This window comes from Trachinotus anak, unplaced genomic scaffold (assembly GCF_046630095.1).
Source record: "Trachinotus anak isolate AG129_WGS33_773 ecotype Australia unplaced genomic scaffold, CSIRO_AGI_Tana_v1 ptg000004l, whole genome shotgun sequence".
Lineage (NCBI taxonomy): Eukaryota > Metazoa > Chordata > Actinopteri > Carangiformes > Carangidae > Trachinotus > Trachinotus anak.
Window position 1 is genome coordinate 10910078 of NW_027273855.1, and position 26353 is coordinate 10936430.

Genomic DNA, 26353 nt, shown 5'->3' on the forward strand with positions numbered 1-26353 from the left:
TTATCAAGAATTTCAATAATAATTTGTTTTTATGTCCTTAGAGATATGTCCCCCAATATTTTTCCATCATCTACATGGGTGAATCTGTGTGGGGCTAAACAGATGTCCTGATGCCATGCCCTCTTGAAGCAGAAGGAGGAGCAGGGTATGGTGACTAGTCAGGACCAGGATGTGGGCCTGTCTGCAGACTCTGCACCAGCTGCAGCAGGCCCTGGATAGGCTCTGTCAGATCATGGTTTGGTATCAGCTGGCTGGCCTGCAGGGCTGTGCTGCCAAATCCCAGTGCCTAGCACAGAAACACAAATGGAAACAAACACAGCAGCTGCAGCTGTTAGACTCTGTGAGGAGAGCTGACTTACGTAATAAAATCACTTAAAACTGGACTAATTAATCTATCCCACTTTACCCCTCTGACAATCTGATCTGTCAGGCTGTTACAGTGTTCGATACAGTTTACAATAAAATGAGGACGTTAAAGCTTTGTTTGATGCTGTTGACAAAACCATGAAATGGAAACACGCCAAACTCAATGTGGAATTCATTGAGGAAGGAAGCAGTTTCTTAGGGTTTATAAACAGCTAGGAATATGCATTGTATGTGTGCTACTTAAGTGTTTGTGTGTTTAGTGTTATATCTATCCACAGTTCTCTCAGTGGTGAATACAAGTCTGAGTTATTAAGCCACAGACTCTCCTATCTAATGTTTCTCCATCCCTTCAACAGCACCCTGAATCACCCTGAAAAAGTCAAAGAATTTAACCACAATTCCCCCAATAAAAACAAGACATCCTAATGATACTTTAAGAATATACAACTGTATATTCTTACAGTGATTCTTGCTAAAACTGCAACCCACAATGGAGCCATGACATGGACAAGACCAGAAGTCAATCTGAAACCAAAATAACCATCACATAACATTACACTAAAGAGTAAAAGTGGTCATTACAACTCAAAGCCTAGTTTTTTTAAACTTTATAGTTCAATAAATATAAGGAACAAGAGACAGTTGATCTGAACAGAAGACCTGTGGCTGAGTGGCACGCTGAGCAAGCTGAAAACACTACACACAGAAAGGCAAGCAAAAACTGTGGAGATTAAAGATACTCCTCAGTCAGCTGAAGCAGCCCTCAGGTTAGTTAACTTATGCATCATCCAAGCAAGGGGGAGCACTGGCCATAGTCCTACAGCTGTCATTATGCCACTCAAAGTGAGTATTTAACAACAGGGGGTAACTGCTTGACACATGGGCCACGTGGCTGACTATTTTGCCCTTAGAGAAAAGGCTCCATTTTATTAAAAAAAAAAAAAAAAAAGACCACCATCTTTATCTTTTTTTCCAGTAGTTGCAGGACTCTGGTGTAGCTGTTCATGAAGTAAAAAAAACTCCAACTATATTTCACCCAGCCCTGACAAACCACAAAACCACCAGATAAAAACATGACTGTGAAAAAAATCAAACACATAAACTGACTGTAGTGTTGGTTTTGTGTTACTGTCTATTGTTGTGTCTATGTATATGTTTACTGTTTGCTAGAGTGAGGCATCTTGAGCTTAGCCGGAAGATCTCATCCAATTTTTTTTACTTCTCCCTCAACAAGGTTTTAAGTCTGTGGTGGCCTCCTCTCTGGTACAGAACCTCACAACAGCACAGTCATTCACAACATCTGAGCTGCCTCAGTCTTTCAGCTGGCATGACACACTAGATTTCATCTCATACATCTCACGTCGAAAGAGGTGCAGTTTACACACACAAAGCCTCCAGTGACATTACAGAGACACCGGAAACCAAGCTGTAAGTCTGAGTATTGAGACAGTCACATCATCTCCCACTAAATCCCACCTTATCTTTACGGCTTTACCAATTAGAGATAATCCCATCTGGAGAGGGCACTCCAAAGGAGGTGCGTGTGGAGGAAATGGGGAACTGTGTCACTGTGTCAAACTGAACCTTTAATGCCTGGTGACCCCATCAGGTGACTCACCTTTAAGGCCTCTCCTCCCAGAAACCACAGCATGGCCAGGCAGTGGGCCACCAATGCAATCTGTGCAGAGTCTTTTCTGGAGTTATTGTGTTCAAACTCCAACATGGTTCTTAACATCTCATCGACTTCAACTCGACGGGCTTTGCCTGATTAAAAGTCAGTGATACAGACAAAGATGCAAATGTTCTTAAGTTTTTACAATATATTACCATGGACATACATAAACAATACACTTAACCAATTCATAAAAATTGCATGTATGCATTTAATTCACACAGCTTTCATCAGATTGGATGAGCGAGGTTTGTAGAGGTTGGTCAATAAAATTTAGATCTGTTTGTGTCTTATATATATTTCGTGTAAGCATCCTGCCCTCCTGCCCCTATCTTTCCACTGGTAAACATCCCAGCAAGCCTGGGAAATTGCAGTGCAGCTAACAGGCTTAGCATCATATGTAGGGCAGCAGCTGCAATAGAGGGTAGTGGTGCGGATGCTGCGCAGCCAGACATGTGTCAGCAGTGGTCTCTAGTCAGCCCTAAGCATGCTAGTGTAAATCTGAGGTTTAGCTTTCGGATTGCACAGCAAGACAGCTCAGCTAAATATAGCACTGTTGACCTTATTTTTTCACTGATACACCAATGAAGCTCTGCTGTTTAGCGGGTGGAGCAAATGATGGATTGGTGATGTTGTTTTCTGATTCTGCACTGTGTTTGAATGGTTTGACAGAACTGGAGAGATTTGAGAAAAGCTAAATGTGTGGTTTTATATTTTTTTTTACATACACATTTATATGACATTTATATTGCACGTATTTGGTGTGACAAGACGCACCATAAACGGGCTCCAACAACATGTCAGGACTATGGATATTTTGGACGCAGGTCTTGAGGAGTTTGGTCAGATGGCAGTGCCAAGTATGTGCCACCTACAATATAAAAGAAGATAAACAACAAGATAAACCATGAAACACATAAACAAAAATAGATTTGGTCACATGGGCAATTACATCATAACTGCTTAATTAATCAATTATTAATTAATAATTAATTAATTATACCTCAGAGTACAAGGAACGAGCAATGGACATCTTCCCCTGTTTGGCAAACACATTAGCCATGAGGAAGTAGCCACCACAGGTGACTGTGCTATGTAGACCATACTCCTCACTGGCAAAGTATATCTGAAAACAATTGAGAACTCCATTTAATTATATGCTATATGAAAATGTACTGGGGATTTCCTGTGTTGGAGTGAGTGCACATAACATGTAAGCAACGTTGTACAATATTGTACATTCTGAGAGATGAACAATGCACACCAGGAACTCTTTATCATAGTCATGCTTAAAAATATTTACAAGCAGTGAGACAAATCCATTCATTTTGCTTCTCACAATATCAGTTACAGAAAAGTTGAAGATACTTCATGTATTGAAGCCATTGCTGGTGAGTGTACTAATTATGACACAGACATCATTTGCAAAGTTAAGTAGAGCTGCTTCCAGGTCTCCAGTCGCTGTGTGTAGGCGGCCTAGGCTCCTGTGTAGTTGGTGGTGGACTGCGGGACCACATTCTGAGCTCTTCGACACCACCCACTCAGCCTGGGACAGGAGCTCTGTCACCAGACCTAGTTTACCCAAACCTGGAAATGCAAATACACACAAATATACATATATGTACACAGTTAAGCATTCTGCATCATATGGGAAGAACAAAGGAATGCAGTTGAGCGGAGAAACCATTTTGTGCTCCCTCCTCACCCATGTTGGCTTCTGCCAGCAGCAGGTAGGCAGGGACCAGTTGGACAGTACTAGGGCCATGGACGTCTATAGAACAGCGCAGACAGAACTGGGCGGCAGGCAGAGCCTCCCGGTGTTTCCCCTCAGATAGCTTGCTCTGAGCCACCAACCTGCAAATCTCAATCAGCTCTTCCTAAGCAAGGAAGCAAAGATTACTTTTACTTACTTTTACCCCACATTAATTCATCAGACTTCCTGGAACATTATGTAACAATTCATGGGAAATGAGGGTAATCACGAGAATATTCAGTAGTAGCTTATACTGTATATCACTGTTTTAACATTCTATTACCAAAGACGGAGCTGGCTCTGGAAACACTACAGGACCGGACTGGGAATTAAAATTCACTGTGTCCACTGTGACAAAACTCCTGGAGGGAATACTGATTTAAGTCTCAGTAAGAATCATAATCTATATTTTTTACTTTTCAACCTAAAAGAAAACTTTCTCTGCTCTGTCTCCTCTCTGGGATTTGTAAAGTGGAAAAACAAAAGCATGTCTTTTGTACAGCTTCCTGTATTTATGTCAGTCACAGTACATCACAAACTCAAATACAGGTGAGAAAGACTCAGGGGCTTGAACCTATTGAGACTATAAAAGTTTAATGAGTGCTGTAATGAAATCTTGTCTCTCTTTTTCCTCCTTGTCCACTAAAACACCATTCTGGTTGTCCCTCTACCTCTATCTATTCTAAATACATCAATTCAACATTTTTACTTAGCTTGTAAGATGGGTGAAGTGACATCAAAGAACAGTTGTTGTTGAGTGTTTTTGCTATTTAAATTCTATGACTTTTTCTTTACTGTTTCCTGAAAGGTAGCACAGTTTACATGATTACATTACATTTTTTTTTTAGACAGTTCATTCTAACATCTTACTGTGTGCTCTGGGTTTGGATTTGGCGACTTCAGTCATATAAAATTAGGAAAGCTAAAACCCTGGGTTTTCTGATGGCTAAATGGTTAAGGCACATGACTACAACGTTGACAGTTCGATTCCTGGCTGGGGGACCCCTGTTGCACGTCATGCCCCCCTCTCTCTCTGCCTTTGTTTCCTGCCTCTCTCTTGACTTCCAATTATCAAATTAAGACAAAATGCCAAAAAATAAACTCTAAAACAAATATAAACTGAATACTTGTAAACTGAACACTGGACCATTTGAAAGGAAATGATGAATCACAGAAAGACTTCTAAGAACAATGGAGATACTGTTTTCAGAAGTCATGTTTTTCTTTGCATGTCATTGAAAAAAGATGGCAACACTCTACTGCGTATTTCATTGTTTTCCATATGAGGTCCTTGCGCACATACATCCTCACCTTTTTAATCTGTATTTGAATGTGGCCAACCCGCTGAAGACTAAGGAGTGTTGGGGTGCGAATAGGAATAAGCAACTGACAGATTTTCTCATGGATTCCCACCCAGTCAGCCTGCTGGTGCTCTGCATCACTGAGGAATTAAAAGAAAATAGACTGCAACTTAGATTAGACTTTCTCCTTCTCCCCCTTCAGTCACCTTATAGTCATTACATCCACAGAGTCATTATAGTTTTTTTTATGGATAAAGTGAATCTCCCCTCTGGTCCAAATCTAATTAAGGCAAAAGGAATCAAACTGTTGATCAAGAACCAGTTTTTCCTGCCATGATCTGAACTTTATCACCGTCTGCAACTTACACTGTAAGTAAAATTGGTTTAAAAGGTGAATCTGACTTAAGATTGCAAGACAGATATGATAATGTGTACTATTAAGAGTTTCTACACAGTACATATCAGTTGGTTTGAACTCTGCAAACAAAACTCTTTACAAAGCAGAGTTTCTATCCCATTCAGGAAATATTGTCTGAGTGCACAGAGGGCGTACTAAATTGTATGCCATTACATAACTGGTCTGTAATTTTGTTCATCTGGCTCTCCTCTTCTGCACACTTTGGTGGAAACTGTCTTGGTTTTCCCTGTGTTTTTTTTCTACTGAGGAGCATGTGTGCATACTCCAGTGTATTTGTGTTTTTGGACCCGAGACGAGCAGACGGGCAGGCTATGATCTGGCCACGTCACATCAACAAAAGCACTGAGACATAGCTTGTGTCTGTGTGTGTATAGACACGCAGAGACAAGCACAAATCAAGGGGTCTTCTGAGGATACAGAGCCACTGCACTTCCATGACCCTGCTGAGCTTTCTTTGCATGATACTACTCACTTTGCCTAATAATATTCACCACTAGTCAACACTAGTCTGTAGTCAGCCAGAACCCTGATAATATGTTATGGCTCATTAGGCTTTGAATAAACCATTTCAAATTTAACACTGTGACAGTTTTACACTCTTATTTGAGGCCAAAGCAATGTGTTCCAAAAAATATGCTGGTCTGACAAAGAACAAAAGCTAACTCAGCTCTGAACTGGCAGCATCTATTACCTCTTATATTTGCTTCAATTCTAATGAAAACAATCGGTTTGCCCCACAATTGGTATAGTTTATATAGGCTAAAATTTTTCATCTCATGACGAGACTTGCCACTTCACTGTAGAGGCTTAGAGGAAAGCAAGCAGAATAAGTAGCTGTGAGCTCCTTTTAAGACACTGAGTGTAGTGGCTCATCCCTTTACATAAATCCCCACAGGGAGAGATGTCACCACATGCTCCTCTCCACTCCTCATTCGGTGCCAATGAGGACTCCACCAAGCACCATCCTATGATCTGTAATTGACTCTGCAGAGATGGGAACCTGCGCCAAAGGTAATGTTACCTCACATAAAAAGCTGATGTTGACCAACTCAAATTATCGTGAAGACGCAGGCAAAAAAAATTCCCTGACAGTCACAAGAACAGAAATACTCGTGTGGTAATTTCATTTCCAGCTGTTCCTCTCCCTCCTGACAACACAGTCACATGAACGCCCTTCATGCCGACGTGTGCTGTGGTGTTTTCCTGTGGAAAATTCTGGCTAACACTGACACCTAGCGTCAAAACCGTAGACATGGTTTGACCAACCTCACACAAAACGAACACAAGTAGACCCTGTGAAATTAAGAAATGAAGCTCTCACAATTAAATAAGCTACATTATTTCTTTTTTCTTTTTTTTTTTTTTAGCAGCCTTACGTTTCACGATGAAACAGCTAGCTAGGATAACTCGATCTTACCAGTAAAAGGTGACCCGACATTTGTCGCATTGCAGGTGCGCTCCTCTTTGACAAAGTTCACACAACTTTTCCGCCCCTCTGGGTAAGGCAAGAGGAATTATCTTTGATGTTGTCCCAGAAAGTTGAGGTTCAGTTTCCATTGTTACAAGAAGGCCCAGTTGAAATGGATAAACACACGTGTTAGTTTTCCAACATTGCGGATGAAGCTAACGCAAGTTGTTGAGGAACTAAGTTTACATTTGCTATGGCAACAACCCAAGTCTGTATAGGACCATACATGCGGATTGATACGTTCCACAATGTTTGATTATAGTTGTCAAATTATTATCGGGAATTTAAAAACTGGGTTTACTTAAAATATATTGTAACAACGAGGAATTGCACACATTATGTTTCAATATGTGATATTTATTAGGAGCAGCTACTAAGTGTAGTCTACATGTCAGTTTTAGGTACAAAAATATATATTTTCAATTAGCTGATGGGAAAATGAAAAGCAATTCAAATGCATCATAAGGCCTACAACAGTAAATGAAAAATACATAACTTTTCTTTGTATTTGCCGTCTTTGGTCAACATATGAAGAATAGTGGACAAAATCCCCTCTTATGATAAAAATGTCTTAAACCTTAAGCTGAGCATTATATATACTAGAATGACATTGAGGATTCAGTATTTGCCTAAGAGATCGTCCATCATTTCCTAAAAATGTTTCCAATATACATGTATCTACAATTCAAAAACATAATCACATTAACCAAAGCCTGTGCATAAATCATAACATCGGCATTTGTGACTGCTGTGAAATGAATATTTCTCATTAACAAGAAGCCAAGTCAGTTCGATGCTTTGTTTTACTGTACTGCTGTTGACATCTTTTTCCTTTTTCTGGTCACTCTTTCTTACGCAGGTGAATGTATATGACACCGCTACAAAGCAACAAAGGGACGCACACCCAGGCCAGGATGAAGCAGTAGCCAAAGTGTCCTGAAGTCAGTTCTTTGGAGTTGGGAAGGATTTCCTTGTTGTGTAATGTGTAGATGAGAGCTGCAGAAAAGGCTGTCAGGCCTATAAAAGAAAGCATAGATGATGTTTGTTTTAGGAGAATGGAGAAAAGTTTTCAATGTTTGTAACCTGCCTCATTATATATACTTATTGATTGGTATCATGTACAATAGAGAAATTGCAACAGCAACATGTGGCAACAGAACAACATGAATCATATGAAGATCACAATACATTAACCTTTTGTTGAGACTGTGCAACTCTGTGGTGGTGTTTGTGTCATTCATTTAACCTACACACTCAAAAATAGGGGTATGCCAGATTTGCTATAACATAATTACCTCATCCTCCATATTACACACATTTTTACCAATTCAGCCATAAGTAAAAGTAAATTAAAGGCATAGCCACTGTATTCAGTGAATGGTGGATAAAGGGATGTTTTGGTTGTAAAATTATACTTGTAAAAGTACAATTAGTAGGGATACAAAACTGGTCTTGCAAAAAAGGTCCTTTAATTTACCTGTATCAGGTTCTTTCCCACCAACAAGGTCCTGAACTTGAGAAAAAGAACTCTCTAATTCTGCTTTAGCAGAAATACAGAGGATCTTCTCTCTGCCTTATTTACCCACTATGGGATTTAGATATGTGCTTCAGTTTGCAAGAGCAAGGGTCACCCTTTTCAAATGGTCTCATCACACAGAGACATATTGGCAGGCACATTGTTTCACTCCACTGTTACCTGCGAAGACTTGACATAGCCCAGTGAAATAGAAGAGTCCACCCTTAGACATGGTGAACAGCTGACCCAGGAACACCAAGAAGGAGACTGAAGAGAAGACCACTGAGAGAACCATCAGGACCTGCACTGCCTGAAGCCACTCTAGGAAAGGAAAACATTCCCATAGATTTTACCTTTGGGGAGACAGCAGTTAATGTAAAGCCCATTTTGTGGAGGTATATAAAATGAGATTGTTGCCTACCAGTTTCTTTGGAGGATGCACAAAGCCAGGTTCCTGTGGCGTTGTCAAGCCTACAGTTGTACCATAGATCTGAGTTCTCCAGGCCATCAAGCACCCACCAGGACTTTAAATAGAGATTAGACACAGCACGCACAGCTCAACATATTTCACTTATGAAAAAAAAAATAAGTGAACAAACATCATTTCCTAAACATGATCATTACCTTCTCCATGGTTGCAATCAACAGCATGGCCAGTGTAATGAGATGCAGCAGGGTCACAAACATAAGCAGGTATGCCATTTTTATTTTCTGCCAAAAACAAACAAAATCGTTTAAATTTAGGCTTCCTGAGCAACTGCATTCAGCATTACGGTTAGCAAGGAAACAGTGTGTGACCAATTTAACATGTTTTCTGGTTCCAGAGTGGAAATCAGTGTTAGGGGATTTTCCTGGTTTCCCTTGAAACATAAAATGGAAAATATGAGTAGCTTAACACAGTATAGTCTGTGTTGCATAACGCCATGCTTCAAAACAGGGTGCAATGAGTTATTTCTAAAACTTCTCTTTGACTGGCCTCTGTATTGCCATCATTCAGCAAACCTGCTCAGAACCTGAGCGGGTTTACTGAAATCTAAAGTGTGCAAAAGTATTTACCCAATTAAGCTCTACCCTGCTGAATGGTTGTCTGTTTTTTTTCATTTATTTCAACTAACATTTGGATTTCATTAAAGCTGCTCTACATGTAAACTTAGAGGAAATTAATGTCTGAGGAAAAGCCTCTGATTTTTCAAAGCTATCTGATACTGTACATACAGAAGGACTGCACAACACTAAAGTGGCCATTGTAAGTATCACAATAAGAGGACATGCAGTGAGACAAAAAAAGACATGGGGAAAAAGAAACAGGATGAAATTGTCTGTGTAGATCTTTATCTGTAGGAGAGGTCCATTTGGGCGGCAAGTGGAGTCATGATTACTGTCAAATTATCATTATATCTACTGTATATTAAATTTTGTGTAATGACATATCATTATGTCATTAGTACAGATTTCATCATCATCACATCAGACTGAATAAAAGGGAAACATTCAGTGAAAATGACGTAGAAACAAACCAAATAGTTGTCAAAGAAATCATTTCTGTGTGAGGAATCAAATACAATACTCATATTACACAGATATGATATGTGACATTATCTTTTTCTGTTGCAAGGCTGTTAAAAGAAGTCATCTTACAGTGGCACACAACATGTGTGGTAACAAAAACATACATCTTTTGATGGCAGGATTTATGCAGGATCATTACCTTTAGAGCTTGTGTTCTCAGGATTATCTGAGGCAAGGGTCACAACTATAACTTCTTTGTTTTAAAAGTAATCTACCGGTACCATGATTGAACAAAATATTCACAGAAATGCAACGAAAAGTCATGGAAATATCTACTTACCCCGTATTCCGTTCTTCTGAATGATACCTCAGCAGGAGCTTGGAATTTGCCTCACAGCTCTACAACATTGTGCCCCTCTTGGTGGTCCCCTCCTGTCTAGCTTTGCCACACCCCCTTATTTTTTCAATCACTCCAGCCAAACTTTCCAAGGAGAACGCCCATTTCCTCTGTGCAGAACAGAGCTCCCTTTTGCTGTGCCTCGTAGTCCCTCAGTACAACATCACCATCCAAAAAAGACTCAAATGAGACCCACCCATGGGCAGTGCAGGCACGTAAAACCACATGAAGAGACCTCCTCTGTAAACAGTCTGCCGAAATTGCTCTTCGATGTAATGAGCATTCTTCCGTGCCTCATCCATTCATGATCTGAGTCTTGTTAAGGTAAATGTGAAAAATAAACACGCAGCTGCGGCATAGCTCGCATTTCTACACCAGAACATAATGAGTGGTCACACAGTAAACATCTGGGCGGGCCACACCATGCAAACGTGCCTCGGTTCATGGAGTAGGGTCACAGGCGGTAACAGCAAAACAGCATATTATCAAGTTACCAACTTTACTTCTACATACAAGTTAAAAAAAGAAAAAAAAAAAAAAAAAGAAAAACAATAATCATGAAAGGATTCATGTACCTGTGAACGTGTTCATTGACGAATGTATCTCTCCATTAATTTTACTAATTTCATGTCATATTTCATATTATAATTTCAAAATGTAACAGTGTGATAGAGCTCAATGCTAAAATCGTGGCACAATTCTAACATTAATTATCTTATTTCACGGCCATGAAGGAAAGGGTTATGTTTGTTTGTCTCCCCCTGGTGCTTACGTCCATGGATAAACGAGAAAACCCTCATTAAAAGCAGTGGTTCGCCAGAAATAGTGAATAAAGCCTGACACTGATGGATACTGCACACAGCCCACCATTATACATTCACACTGTTTTTGGATTACCAGCCGATTACCAAGGCCGAAACCACATGTGAAAATCGTTTAATTGTCATACATTTTATTTTATTTCAGGCTCAGGTAAACTCTTTAGGGTAATTACTTCTGCCAAGCTATAAAGCTGTCATTTACCACAACAATATTCCTTGGAACATTTTTTTTCAACAAATACGAACACCACAAGTTGCTTTAGTTGGTTGCATCTTTCCTGATCGATTGTCCCCTGCATCCTTTGAATGGTACGGTCCGTTGCCTAGGTGCTGGTAGAAGCCAATTCAGTCCGCCACGCCTGTCCTCAGCACTTGGATTTCTTGTCTCTGCTGCCTTTGAAAGGTGGGTAAAACTTCAACTGCACAAGTTATGCTCAGCTTCACCACCCCAACGAAGTCAGCGTTTAAGCCAGTGTCTCCAGTTATCACGACGAAAACCTTACGGTGTTCACCAATTGCTGCCAAGCGGCCACTGGAGAAAGCTATGGCTACCGTTAGCGAGCTAGCGTTAGCTGGCTGTAAAGTACACCACGATAACTTTGGAACCAACTTTGCTTACTTGCTCGCTCTGCAGGTAGTAACAATTGTCCGTTTTGATTATTTACTAGTTTATTAACACAGCGCAGTTAGCAATACTAGAATAATTAGCTAACATCTTTCTGAGCTTGCGTGGCCAAAAAGGAATGCAAGTGGCTGTTGTCCTACAAAACCCTCGTTTGCTCCTCCTCGTCAGACATTTTGGGGAGATTGGTTAGCTAGAAAATGAAGATTTTTAATTCCATGTGAAGTGGAAGTCGTACAAGAGTGGCACTGTCCGTATTACTATAAAATTGTATAGATATTGTTGCAAAGTGCAACATTCTCAAGTGCAGGACAAGAAGACGCCTGCTTAGAAGATAGAGCTCTTACCCCTATTCTGTCCATGTTAAATTCTTCTTGATAACATATCCGCAGATCAGATATAGCTAATCAACTTGAAGCTTTGCATAGCCTCAGGTGATGCAATAAAACTCATTTGTTAAGCTGTGTGCCTGTTCATGTGTAAGATTAGGTAGCTAGTCTAATCCCCATGCTTATGACTGCAGGTCCTAACATGACTTGACAGCATTGTTCAAAAGTCTGTCATGTTTTACAGGGGAAAACCAAGGACAAGAGACGTTGTCATGGATCAATTGCAACAACAATGGGAGTGATGACGTTTGAGGATCTTCCTGTCATTGCAAATTAAGACTGGTTTCTATATGATACCATGTAGGCTAAATTGTTTGTGACCAGTACTTTTCACCACAGAGGAAAACGTTCATCACTCACAGATGCAGCTTCAACAGACTTAATGTATGACCATGGATCATGAAGAGGTAACATTCATAGCTGTTAATTTGCTTACAGATAACAAAGTGTTAGTCACCGAGATGAGATGCCTTGTTCATTGTTCAACACCAGAAATGTTTGATGGAACTTGAAAACTATTTTAATCTACACAACTTGTGACATTGTTTTGTTTTTCGAAATGGCTTTTTGTTTACTTATTTATTGTTTTTGCCATTTATTCCTCAGTGGCAAGAGCATAGACCAGTTGGTGTGATGTTTAAGTACATCAGGCACATGAGACCTGATACCTAGCTTGTGACAGTATGTTGCATGTTGTTGGAGCAGTGATCGCTCATGGAGTAGTCTAAATGCTGCATGGGGGGCCTGCTCAGGTTACAACCCCTAGAGTACAGTATTGTATTCAGCAACAGGTGTTCAGTGCTGGCATGCCTCTCTGATGTTGTGTCCCTCTCATATGTGTCATGCAAACGGATCAGTTTTCAGCAAGGCTGACAGCCTTGATGATGAATGCTTGCTAATGCTATAGTTTGTAAGATAGTTTGTTTGATCATTGTTTGGCAAAATTAAGTAAAAAGTAATTTGCTTATTATTTTGCAGGTGTCATGGCATGACGTATTTTAAAAATCAGTATATAGCAGTGTATAGCAGCATAGTGCGTACAATTGTTAAGGAAATTTATCAGCCTTTAGGTAAATGACACTTGAGCTGAATATACATCATGCTATAACAGACAAATCTTAATAATAACAAGCAGTGTGCCCAAGGCTACTCATTCACAGGCTTGATTTGATACTTCTTGATTCACCACAGTACTCAGAGGAATTTCACTTCATAATCTGCTGCTTAATAACATTCAGCTTCTCGTCTGAGTCCTCAGGTGTGGACAGAGCTGGACCAGATTTCTCTGCGGCTTCAGGAGGATGGCTTGCCTCCAGCAGCCACTGCAGAGGAGCGGCAGTGTCATCTGTGGCAACAGCTGCTCAGAAGTGAGGCAAAGCTTCAGTCAGCCACCCAGGAGCTGCAGACTTTACGTACCCAGCAGGCCAATGAGATGAAGGAGGTGAGACACTTGTGTTTTAGTAAGCCAAGTGTTGCAGTGCTACAGACCTTTAGGACTAAGGTTTTATGATTTAAGGTTGCAAAACATCCAGTTTTACATAGTATGCACCTTCTTTTTATTGAAGGTATAGACATATTAAACTGCTGTAGATAATGAGTGAGGTACATTAGAAATACTTCCACACTTCTTTAAAATGGGTACAGGACTAAGCCAGTTGGTCAAAATGGTATGCCAATTACAACTGAATTACTTTTGGGTTTTTGTCTTCTTGTCTATCAGGTGGAGAGCTATGTTGCACATATTCGTGGGCTGTTGGAAGAGCGTGAGTGTCTGACTGCAGACTATGAGAGAGACAATGAACTCTTGCGACATGAGCTTCACAAGATCAGACAACAACAAGGTGAATTCACTGCCACTGTTATTCAGTGTTGGCATCCTTTCATTTGGGTTGTAGCCTAGCCTGGCTCACAAGAGCTCCTGAGCAGGATATTTCATACCATTCTTGTCTAATAATTTTTATTTGCCATGCATATTCTAAAATTGTCTGTGTATTCTCTTAGTTGGATATTTACTCGTGTTAATGCTAAATCTGCTGCCATACAGAAATACTAGTGCACTATTGTGTTTTCATCCTGTCTTGTTCTAAATCTTATTTCACCACCTGCCACGCAAACCACTGACCAGTGTAAACTCCCCTTTTTTCCAGAGAGTCAGAGCAAAGAGCTGGCAGAGATGCTGGCTCAGGAGGACCTTGGAGAGATGGGCTTGAGCAGCCCAAGTGAGCAAGTGGCTTACTTGCTGGTGGAGAGGGCCACACTGCTGGAAAGGCTGGAGGCTGCTGAAAGGAGACTAGAAAGTCAGAGCCTCGCTGGCAACTTGAGGGAGGGCCACCACCAGGTAACGCACTGACCCACATCAGAGGACTGTTTAATTTCCTTATAATGCCAGGAACCACATAAGACCACTTTGAAATGTTTCAACAATTAGTATAGTACGTACAGTGTATAGTATAGTAGTGTAATGTATAGTTCATTTTTACCATTTGAAGTATAAATGTAAGGTTTCAGCGAAAGTGCACAGCCCTAGCCATTTTAATGTACAGTCTTTAGTCATTGAATTTTCAAATTAACCTGTCTAAAGGCTTTGTAGTTGTAGTGCAATGTAATGATTACCTATCCAGGGCAAATGAAGAGCCCATATAAATGTGGTTAAGTGAGTCTCTGTGTTTTTGTGACACTTGGACAGGAGCATATTCAGCACATGATGGAGGAGGAGCTAAGGCAGCAGAGGGAGGATATACAGAAAAGCATAGATAACATGACAAAGGTGAGGTGACTCTCATTGTGCCATGGCTGAGTTACAGGTCTGTATAATGTCACAGACTTTTCAGGTTGAATTTAAAGTACGGGGATACCATTTGATAGTTATTTAGTGTCTGTTGTGATTCTGCACACAATGGTCTTTCCTTTCAGCAGTGTGCGTCCCAGAGTCCATGGAAGAAGCTGTTTGGGCTGCGCAGGTCTGGTCAGAGCAAACACAATATTACCCCTGTAGGTTTCAACCTCACAGCTTATACTAATTTAGCAACTAACACCGATATTGTGATAAAAGAGTCAAACAAGGGTGTCACTGGGTTGTTTATGAATGATTCTTATTTTTGAAATATATTCTGCACTGATTACGAGCCTTTATATCTGCATGACCGCTATGATGCAGACAATATTGCTTGTCTCGTTAACACATCTGTCAGTATAATTTTCTAACAGCTGATGGGTGTTTGAAAGGGGTGGATGGGAGAAACAGTCATGGCATGTCACAGATAACAGCATGTGAGTTATTTGTCCCACTGGTCTCTCTATGCAGGTGAATGCTTAGATATAAATTATACTATAACTCACTACCCATGCTCCTTTCCAGGCCTGCAGTTATGATGGAATGTCAGTCTCAAAATGCATGTCTCTTAAAACAGCATGTTGGGCCACGTGCATCTCCGGTCAGTCCAATCAGTATTCTTTTGTGCTGTACTCCCACTCTAACCATCCACAACTCATAATTTAACACCAGGCCCAGAGTGAGGAGATTTCCCAAGAGCGAAACGAGCGCCAGCGGCTTGAGCGGGACCTGGAAGAGGCGTCAAGGAGGCTGGCGATGGCTCATCAGGATATCCGCAGACTCACCAATGAGCTGGATGTTGCCAAAAACAACAACCCAGACTCAAGTGGTATGTTGCAAAGACTTACAGTAAAGTACCGTGAGTTTATGTTAGATTTTGATATGATGCTTTTAAAGACTACATACTCTTACACTGAACAATTTTGTATATTGGTTTTGCACATTGTTGCTGCACAAGTGGTTATAAGAAACACACACATGATAGCATTGAGTACCCATGAATATACTGATTCACACATGCAGCCCCAGTCCCTGGACTACCCATCTTGTTACTTCCGACCTTTAAAATATTTTAATGTCCCCACACTGTTGTCAGGCTACAGATTTGTTTAATATAGCAACTTCACATTCTAAACAGTGTATTTTTTTGTGGAACTGATTGTATTATAGCCAACTACAGGAAATCACAAACAGCATTAGAGAAGAAATCTTATAAAAGGCATGGATTAGCAGAAAGCACCTTTTCTGCTTTATAGAATTAAAAATATGCTTATAATCTCAGGATCTGGGATTCAGGGAATGGTCCAAGAAGTAGAAAACCTGAGGAGGGAAGTGGACAAACTGAAACACTGTGGTGAGACAGACTTGGGTGTGACATAAATTACTGCAAGAGTGACTACCTCTCTAGGAAGTACTTACTATTACTTTCACATGTATCTCTCCATTGGCTCTTGAACTTTAAAAACAAGTAATTGTTTTATTCCTCTTATCATGTTGTTAGAAATATTTCCCTTATTTTTGCTCTCCACATACAGGTAATGTTTTGGCTGAATCTTGTCACATAACCAGACAAAGGCAGTAATGTAAAACTAGTCCCAACAGAAAGTCCTCTTTGTTGGACAAAATGCCTAATGATTTGCTGTAAGAACTAAAATTTCAAGCTCATGTTTTTTTTTTTTTTTGGTTTTTTTTTTTTACCAAATCCACCTTTCTTGACAAATTGACTACCTATAGTGCACTATAGGTTGGTTTAAAAAGAGGAAAAACAAGAAGACCAAAATACATTTTCATGACTAAAACTATATATTCATGGTCATGTGTCTCTCTCCACAGATATGATGAAGCTGCAGAGAGCCAAAGAGCAAAATGACAGACTAGATGCTGAGAACAGAGCTCTGAGGGAGAGAGTGCGCACTATAGAATCTGAGAAGAAAAATCTCCAGGAACAGGTTAATATTTACTGAATTGATTTATTTACATTTTTTTTAATTTAAAAAACCCACAAAAGTTGTTGCAGCTGCATTGCATTGTTGGTGTGTTTGTTCAGTTGGCAATAAATGACGCAGACCAAGATGTAGCAGCTGAAGAGGATAGAAAGGACAAGGGCCTTAACAGTGAACCACAGAACAGTATTTCTGCCTTGTCAGCTCAAGAAAAGGATCACGTTCACAAACGGTAAATTCATTAATTCCTCAACGACACAGTGGGTAACTGTGTGTTACATTTCTGTTGATTTCATCAAGAGTATCCCACCTGCTCTTTCTGACTGAAATCATCATCATTCTCTATCAGGTGTCACGAGGCGATGGAAAATGGGCTTGTGCAGGTGAGGGAGTTGCAACGACAACTCCAAAGGCTACGCAAGGAACAGGAAGAGCTGGAGGAGAGGAATGAGGAGCTGGAAGCCCTGCTGGGGGAGGCCCAGAATGCCAGCAAGGAGGAGAGTCATCGCCATGAGGGAGAACTGGAAGGACTGCACAGGAGGGTAATGAGTAGCACTGAATTCTTGCTCAAAATCTATATTCAATTTCTTAACCTTAGGAAAGATTGATATTGGAAACAGTCATCTCTCTAATGGGTGAGTTATTATCTGAACTGGTCATGCAGATCAAAAGCCTGGAGGCAGAGCTGAAGAGGCAGGATGCCCACGAAAAAATGATGAAGAATGGAGAAGAGGTCAAAGCCACTGAGTCCTACTTACAGCTGGTAAGAAATTACTTTTCAAGGTCTTTAGTCTTTCCTTTGAGATTATTTCATAGTTGTGTGTCAACACAGCAGGAACACTACAGTTCATGAAGACTTCGACTACACAGACTTAAATAAATACGGTGATTTATTAAAAGCTCCTTCTGAAGCACAAAGGGATATAATCCAAATGGTTAGTATGTAAAATAAAGTGAGTTTTAATACATTTTCATGTTATAAGCAGCGAAAGGACAATAAATGTGATTGAGACAGGGATAGCCATCCACCTGTGCTGTATAAAATTAAAGGAAATTGTCACAGTATCCCTAGTTTTTCCTTAAAGATCATATTTGGACTCAAATACAATAAAGTAAAGATAACTATACTGTAGAATTTAATTCTAACTATACTTAATGTCGTCCTTTGCCATGCCTACAAAATTAAATGGGAAAAATGGGAATAAATTTAAACATTGACTACCACCCTGCAGAGATTAAATGATGGTACACTAGAAGAGTTTAAATACAGTACTTCAAAATAAATTACTCAATACAAGTAAATACTTTCACCCTGTGTGAAGCACTTAAGGGACAGCAGCCAGGAGAGACTGGCTATGCTGGAGGCACGGCTGACTGAAGAGAAGGACTGGAGGAAACAGTTGGAGGTTGACCTCAGTGCTGCCCAGGCCGCCCTCAAAAAAGACAAAGAGGTAAAAACCGCACACATTCAATGCTTTGTCTAGCAGAAAAAACAATAACACCACAGCTACACCAGTATGTAAAATTCCGTTTACAGTTGGAGAAATGTAGTCCTGATGAAAAGAGTACTAAAGTAACAATTACAAACCACACAGTAACTGCATATAATTCCTTCATTCCCTACACTAAAGGCTTTGCAGATAGGTGAGCGAGAGCTAAAGAAGCTGAGACTGGAGGTAAACAGCCTTCAGACAGAATGCCAACAAGGGAAAACGCTCATCAAGAGCCTCACCCAAGTCAAAGGGGAAAAAGCAGTTCTAGAGGAAAAGGTTTGTTAATGTTACAGGTCCACTTGCCTCACTGACACAGGAAATATTTAATTAGAAATAGAAAGTCAAAATATATGACGAAATGAAAATACACTGCTTGAATGCATAAGTGTGCAAAATAGACTAGTAAGGCATAATGTTAATAGGAAAAAATATCTGCATTGTAGTTGACAAAAAATAAGTGTTTACAAAAAAATTTATATATCTTAAAAACTCAGCAGTAAAACCAATAATATAGATTATATGAAAAGAGTTTATATTTATTCAACATATTTATTCAACATATCAAAATAAACTTGACATTTATTGTCAACATGAATGCATCATTTTGACATTTATACAACTAAAATGAGTTTCTCTCCATCTTTCTGTCTTGGACTCCCTGCCTGTCAGTTGGCCCAGATGGAGCGCGCCCACAGCCGACTCCAGAGTGAGCTAGAGCACTATAAGGACATTAACCAGACTGAGGCGGACCAGAAGGAAAGCAGGCTTCAGGTGGACCAGCTGCAGGAGCAGGCTGACCAGCTAACTGCTGAACTCAGCAGCCTGCAGGCAGCACACAACACACTGAGGTTTTTGTCAGACCAGAGTTGACAGTGCAAAAGCCGATGGCTCATGCAGTAGTATGTTTAATGTGGGTTGAAATAGAGTCTGGAAACAAGTGATAGTGCTGCTGAACTGGTACTTCTATGTTGTTTCATGGCCAGTCACAAGATACGACCGGAACACTGGCTCTGACTTGTGTTGCATAAATGTGCATATTTTCCAGGGATGAAATGGTTTCCGAGCGGCTGCAGACTGCTGAGCTCCAAGCCAAGCTGAGCTCCAGTGTCCAGCAGAAGCTGGCAGCTGAGGGAGAAAGAGAGAGAATGGAGCTTGAGGTACAGCACCTCAAAGAGCAGCTCAAGTGGCATCAAGAGCAGCTCTCCTCTATGAAGGAAGCACTTAGTAGCAGCCAGAAGCTTGAACTGCACACAACTCACATAAAATCTAGGCTTAGTCCTGTGGAGAGAACCAAGGATGAAAGCTTGGATCAGGTAACTGGATTTCATGTCCTTTGCCAGGGTGTTTTGAATTGTAAGAAAGGTCATATGTAAAATAATCCTGTGTGACTGTTTAGTTAATTCAGAGTTCAGAATCTGCGGCAACAGGGTAAAGTAGAGAAACAGGTCTTCAACATTACAGCCCAGGTTCAAAGTGCAGCTCTCCAGCTTTGGTGTCCTTGAGTAAAGCACCGGGTCCCTACCAGCTGGAAGATACTTTTCTACAGCAGAGCCTAACCATTCACCTGCTTGTAGTGGAAAGAGAGGAAATTTTCTCTGCCAGGATGGTATAGAATTCATATACTGTATATGTGTGTTATGTTCATAGCTTTCGTGTCTGAAACAGGAGCTGAATCATCTGCAGACAAAGCTGGAGGAGGAGCTGCAGCTGGCCTCTCAGCACCAACTGGCCCTGCAGGCTCAAGTCAACGAAGCCCAGGCACACATCAAGGTACTTGTGATCATACCACAACCTTATCGAGCCCAAACAGCCATGCTCTTCCTGCAGATATCTGCAAAAAAAGCTTGGAGTGTCTTCTTTGTATTCAGTACGTTTGAGTTTCAGTTGTCTTTTTATTGCCTTAGTTTTCATAAAACAGCAGTGAGATTATGCCTTCATACTCAAGGTATACTTAAAGTATACAATTGACAGTTGGTCATCTGGATGAAGTGACAGTAATCCAGACAATTTTAAAGTTTTTTTATAGTTTAGCTTGATGCATTTCTTGTATTCTTCCTCTTGTCCATTCATAATGAATTCTGATGAGTATGACAAAAGCTTTAGGCCTCCCAGTTCAAGTAGTTTATCATGCTTTTGACAGACTTTGACTAAAATTAGATTACATGGGAGTGCATTGGAGTGGCTTGATGATTCATAATGGCCAAAAAAATCTTAGATGAAGACACTTCTGGCTTCTTGTATTTATCTGTACTCCCACTCAACGTAAACCTGTCACAACCTTGTCTCTACTTTTCCTCTTTAGTCCCAGGACTCCGTGTTGAGCCAGAAGGCAGAGGAGGCTAAACAGATGAAGCAGGACCTGCAGAGGGCCCAGAACCTGTTCACCTCAGCAGAGAGAGAATTGCGCTATGAGAAAGAGAAGAATATGGACCTGAAGAGACACAACACCCTGCTGGATCAGGAAAAACTCAAGGTTGGTATTTAATTGCAGGCCATTTGGAAATTCCTGATTGCCTCTGATATTTATCACTTAATTGTCATCTTTGTCACTCTGTCACCTCACTATGAATGCTAATTGCCATGAGCAAATGTGAAACTGTAACATAAACCTTAACAGGGAAGGAGGGTGCTGTGTAAAAAGCTATAATTGTTAAAATATTTATTACATTGGTTTTAAGCATCTGTTTTTGTGTTCATGCTCTGTTGTCTCATGTTTGCTTTAGCTTTGTGCAGAGCTGAAGCAGATCCAGACCAAGCTGGTACAGGTGGAGCAGACCGTCCACACTCAGCTGGCTGAAAGTGAAAGTCAGCAGCAGAAAATCAGGGAACTGGAGCTGGAACTGGCACGTAACTCCACAAATCGCAACGCCACCACAAGTCTGCAGGAGGACCTGCAGGCTGAGAGGGCGCGGCTCATTGCTGCTGACAAGAAGGTCAGTGCTGGAGCAGGTGGTCCCACTCTTTCATGATGTCTTTGAATCTTTCAATTGAACAGATTAGTTTACTTATTTCCTAATTTCTCCACAGGGATCAGCAAATCTAATGGGTAGGTTGGTAAATCCAACTGGGCTATTTGATAACCAGCTTTGTCATACTGGTTATGACTCGTTGCCAGTTTTAAGCTTGGGAACACTAGTTCATGCAGAGAGAGCCAGACTAAGTTGAACTTGCTTCATGATAAAGGGCCCAGTTGAATTCACTTATTAATTCCTCTTCACTTGTTGACATTCTGCTTATCAGTGGAATACCCAGAGAAACCTATATTTTGAGACCTTAATGGATGTGATTTCCAGTCTCTTGAAAATGCTGGCCCACAAAAGTTGTGATATTGCAAATGGCCCATTTGAATATCTCCATACAACTCATTGCATACTAATACATACTCTTTGTTTCTTTATATGTATTGTAATTTCTGTGACCTGCACTTCAGCTTTAATAAGGTTAATCCTTATCTGAAAATTGGGTATGCAGAAGAAGCTGCTGCCTCTTAGCTTGTGTAGAAAGCTTGGAAGTTCATTGCCAGAAGTGGGATCTCATGTTTTCTCTTTGTCTCACTGAGTATGAATCCTGTGGCTTTGATGTGATGGCAGGTGTTGGAGCTGCAGCAGCAGCTTAAGAATGCCCAGCACCAGCTGCGTGTGGAGGAAGCTCGGGCTGGTGAGTGCAGCCGCCTGGAGCGGGACAGCAGGGATCTGTCTGACACCTTGTCAGCCCTGAGAGCCCAGCAGCAGGAGGAGCACATCACCAGGTCACAGAATATGTGGTGCTGTTGACACTACCAACTTTTACTTGGTTCCTGTTTCACTAATTGTGTCATAAACACCATTGCAAGTTTTAGGGCATGATTTTGATCCAGTCTTTGTGTTGACCCTCCTTCTATCCGTTTCTTCCTCCATGCCCGCCACAGGAAGCTGTTAGAGCAGCGTGAGGAGGAGCTGCTGCAGCAGGTGCGCTCCCTGAGGCAGAAGGAGGCCTCCCTGACCAGGACCAACACAGAGATAAGCCACCGTGCCCAGCAGCTGGACACCCGTCTGGCCATCATGGAGGCTGAGCTTAGCAAGGCCAGAGAGGAGGTAAGGAAAATGTACAGCAGTTCAGCAGCAGTCAAGTTGATCTTATTTTTTTAAGAGGTCTTGTGTTGACAGCTCATACCCAAAACAATGTTGTACAGTCTGTGCGCTCTGTCATGTTACCACTAAAGTCCCTCAAGCAGGGCGATAGAATCTTTTTTACTGCAGTTATACGTATGTTACCAGAACTGCAATCCTTAAGTGCTGCTTGACTTTTAGCCGATACCTTAACAAAATCAGTGTGCACTGTGGAATCTTCACATTTGCCATGTTTCTTGTTTATATATTTATATTTCCCTTTTTGTTTTATGCGTCCTCCAGGCAAGAGACAGCCAGAAGTCCAGCCACAGACTACAGGAGGAGCTGGCATCCAGTCAACAGGAGTGCGACAGACTGCACGGGGAGCTGCAGCAGGTTCTCCTCCAACTTGATACACACGTCAGGTGAGATACAAATAACACCAATATTAACAGTGAATGCAATATTATGAAATTAACTCTATATGTATTTTCTGATCAGCTCAATACAGTCACAGCTTAATCAGAAATTAAGACACAAGGAGAGGGAGGTGCTTTTCCCATGATTAATTTCCTTTTCTCCTCCAACTCAGGAAGTACAACGAAAAGCAGAGTCAGCACAAGACTAAGCTGCGTCAGGCCAAGCAGCTCTTTCTCAAGACAACAGCACAGAGGGACCGTACCATCCAAAAACTGGAGAACGACCTGTTGCTGGCCTCCAGCCTCTCACACAAGGTCACACACATCATGCAGGATGCTGTCTGATTACTTTTAATGAAGCATGTTTGTGCTAGAAAAATATTTTCTAACGTTTCTCTGTTTTTGTATCTTTGTTCTCCTTTGTTCACTTTTGTTTCCTCCTTGGTGGCTTTAAGGAGAAGGAAAGAATCCAAACAGTGATGGAGGAAAATGAGAAACTTTTGGAGGAGAAGAGGGAACTATTGAGGAAGATGAGTGAGGCTGAAGAAATGGGTAGTAATGGCATGAGGACTGCCTCAACTGTTCAACACAGGTATCTTCATGAATCACTCTTTATACACATAACCTGCTGCACAGCCATGTGAAGTGCTGTCCAAAGGCTTGGCAGTTATTCTAGTTAGGACATAATTGAATATTTCTTTGAGTAGAGTACCTTTTTTCCAAGTTGAAATTAAGTATTACATTTTGGATATCAAATTACAACATCATTGCCGTTGTCATTTATCAAGAACTCTCTCTTAACCATGAGTTAAAATAATAAACGAAAGCCAAACAAAGCTGTGTAATTGTTGTATGTAAGAAATGAATACTGTAAAACACAAGTCAGGAATTCATGGGGTTTGATCTAATGTGTCTCCCTAAAGAGTTTTTTTGGATGCCCTGTGAACTCCTAAACAAGAGAGTAATGATTTTAATTGTCATCAATCAGCATGTGTTAGTGATAACATAAAGGACGCACTAGCTAAATTGTTTTTGTGAGTAAATATGAATATGAATCTGTTCAAGGGTCAATGTCTTAGAAGTGGAAAACAGACAGCTACAGGATCGCACCTTGAAGCTCTCCAATCAAGTTAGTTCCTTAGAACGAGCCCTGAGGAATGTCCAGTCATTCTACAGCCTGGAGGTACCACTATACATAAAGTATCTTTATGAGTTAATGGGATATGTCATCCAAAATTCACAGGTTTTCATTACTGTTACAACAGCTCAGACAGCATTGGTATTAAAGAATCTCAAATTTGACTGACAATGGTACAAGCTGATCATCACTGTGGCTGATGCTGAACGTCTTTAAAGATAAGAGAAGCAGCTTGACCTAATGTAAAATGGGTGACATGTCTCTTTTTTTATCATGATAAAACATATGATAAATTTAATGCCAAATACATGATAATTGTAAACGCTTGACAGAATTCCAAGACAGTGCACCCCCCTGAAAGTCTCTGTGATGGCATCCTACATACATCTAAACTAAGGTAAGGCAGTTCTGACAGAACTTATGATTTTATTAAAATTATTTATTGATTAATATTTGTATTTCTATATATATTTGTTTAGCTTAATTTCTGCTGTTGCTAGAAAAGGTATAAAATAATTTTGTTAAGATCGTCAAAGAATTTCCCACTTAATACACTTGTCTTATTTCATACTGATTACCGTACAGAGGTAAATGCATGTATGTACATTTCTCTCGTTTGTGCCACTAGTCTGACATCAGGTTCCTGTGACCCATTGGACATCCTGGACAAAATCTGCCGCGTGAAGGTGGGCGAGCGTATGCTGGTGGACGGCAACCGAGCGTCTGTCTCCACACACCAGCTATCAGAACAGGGTTACCTGAATCTCACCTCCCCACTGGTTCCTCCAGAGGCCAGAGGCGCAGAGAGCTCTGTTAACAGTGACAAGGTATGAGACGTGGTACGTTCTGACGCGGGTGTTGCCTTTGTGTTTACAAGAGCAAGCTACCAGCAAGGATGAGTGCTGTGAGTCATGCATTGGGTGGCACTATAGTATTTGCCTACTCTGCTGGAGATAAAAAAAAAATATGTTGAATGCAAATAATTCTTGTTAAAATATAGTAATAATGAAAGGGGGGCTTCCACTGCAGTTCTGCTCAGGGTGATATCTCTTTTGTATTGCAAAGCAGATTCTTGTTCAGCCTGCATTTTGATCCAGGTTTATACTGAGAGGGAAAATATTGGGGATTTTAAAAAACCCTGTGCCAATCAGTAATTTTTATGACGTATTTTCAAGGCAGCAGGATGTAATGGGAGATTTGATTTGGAAGCTAGCTGGCATAATCTTTGTTGGTCAGTTGTCTGGTCATTTGTTTGCATCAGCACACCAAAGCGAACCAGAATGTTTGAAAGCCTCATGTTGGTTTATGGGTTGGTTTTTTTACATATAGCTACAGGATAGGTACATCACACTAGTGCAGTGCAATGTCAAAAATCATTTCATGGTGGATTTGAATGGGACTAGTTTAAAGCACTTTATAAAAGTTTTACATGTGTTTACATTTGAGAAAATGTAGCAGTGGGATATCAATGGTATGTATTTTTCTGAGTTAAATTGAATCTTGGCAGTGTTTTCTATGAAAAAATGCCCATGGTGTTCTATGTTTATGGTTTTACTGTGTCAAAATATCTTTAAACAAATCAGCATTTTTTTACAAAATCATGCGGATATTATAACATTGATAATGTTGATGACCCACTCATGTCAAATATGAGACTGTGTGGTAAACAGAGACGTCATTCCTATGGCTTGTCCGCTGTGGTAACTCCAACATTTACGATGTGCAGCTTTGCTTGTTGTTTAAAAAAACATCCAAAAAGTTGGATACATAATTCCAGAAGTTTTGTTTTGTCTATTTTGAGCTTCCATTGCTTCCATTGGTTAACCTCAAAGGTTTCCTCCTGGGAAGCTAGTGCTTGTACGCCAGCCGCAAAGATCATCAGCAGAGACGTGTGTTTTGTACTTGGCATTAAATGACATTAATTATTTCATACTGCTGTTATTATTTTGTGTCAGTAATAGAGTTATACACTGTGGAAACCATAGTCTATTTTGTCTATTTCAATGTGCCTGAAATGATGAAAGTATTAAACTTTATCTTGCTGCTGCGTGAATACGTCTAATAACAAAAGCCTGTTTGCGACAGACATGTAAACCGAGATGTAATCGACAAAAACCTTTGACTTTTGTTTTTGTTGTGTAAATAATTTTTTTTAGACAAAACTATTTTCATAAATAAAAGTGAATACATAAGACATTGAATGTTTT

The 26353-nt window shown here is 40.5% G+C and overlaps 3 protein-coding genes across 11 annotated transcripts; 1 reads left to right on the forward strand and 2 right to left on the reverse strand.

Annotated features, from left to right (window-relative positions):
* Positions 1 to 43: 43 nt before the first annotated feature.
* On the reverse strand, positions 44 to 7188 carry zmynd12 (zinc finger, MYND-type containing 12). Its single transcript, XM_071475834.1, has 8 exons — positions 6928 to 7188; positions 5103 to 5232; positions 3744 to 3915; positions 3456 to 3625; positions 3042 to 3164; positions 2816 to 2909; positions 1985 to 2130; positions 44 to 286 (listed from the first exon to the last, which is right to left on the reverse strand). The coding sequence occupies exons 1-8, from the start codon at positions 7065 to 7067 to the stop codon at positions 155 to 157; spliced, it is 1107 nt and encodes a 368-aa protein (XP_071331935.1). The 5' UTR covers positions 7068 to 7188; the 3' UTR covers positions 44 to 154.
* A 126-nt stretch (positions 7189 to 7314) lies between these two features.
* emp3b (epithelial membrane protein 3b (MAM blood group)) lies at positions 7315 to 10905 on the reverse strand. Its single transcript, XM_071475835.1, has 5 exons — positions 10344 to 10905; positions 9119 to 9205; positions 8916 to 9018; positions 8675 to 8815; positions 7315 to 7995 (listed from the first exon to the last, which is right to left on the reverse strand). The coding sequence occupies exons 2-5, from the start codon at positions 9194 to 9196 to the stop codon at positions 7820 to 7822; spliced, it is 498 nt and encodes a 165-aa protein (XP_071331936.1). The 5' UTR covers positions 9197 to 9205; positions 10344 to 10905; the 3' UTR covers positions 7315 to 7819.
* Positions 10906 to 11269: 364 nt separating this feature from the next.
* Positions 11270 to 26340, forward strand: ccdc30 (coiled-coil domain containing 30). Of its 9 annotated transcripts, none has more exons than XM_071475809.1 (28): positions 11270 to 11624; positions 12417 to 12639; positions 13491 to 13673; positions 13953 to 14073; positions 14380 to 14570; positions 14919 to 14999; positions 15146 to 15223; positions 15738 to 15894; positions 16348 to 16419; positions 16899 to 17014; positions 17113 to 17240; positions 17358 to 17550; positions 17673 to 17771; positions 18331 to 18459; positions 18640 to 18777; positions 19171 to 19349; positions 19547 to 19814; positions 20149 to 20271; positions 20804 to 20974; positions 21225 to 21434; positions 22092 to 22249; positions 22409 to 22574; positions 22893 to 23014; positions 23182 to 23323; positions 23464 to 23600; positions 24074 to 24191; positions 24479 to 24543; positions 24775 to 26340. In XM_071475809.1, the coding sequence occupies exons 2-28, from the start codon at positions 12619 to 12621 to the stop codon at positions 24977 to 24979; spliced, it is 3771 nt and encodes a 1256-aa protein (XP_071331910.1). In that variant the 5' UTR covers positions 11270 to 11624; positions 12417 to 12618; the 3' UTR covers positions 24980 to 26340. The 9 variants fall into 9 exon arrangements, with proteins under 9 accessions (XP_071331910.1, XP_071331913.1, XP_071331914.1 ...); XM_071475812.1 differs by having other exon boundaries at positions 15149 to 15223; XM_071475813.1 differs by having other exon boundaries at positions 11271 to 11624; positions 20167 to 20271.
* Positions 26341 to 26353: the final 13 nt, after the last annotated feature.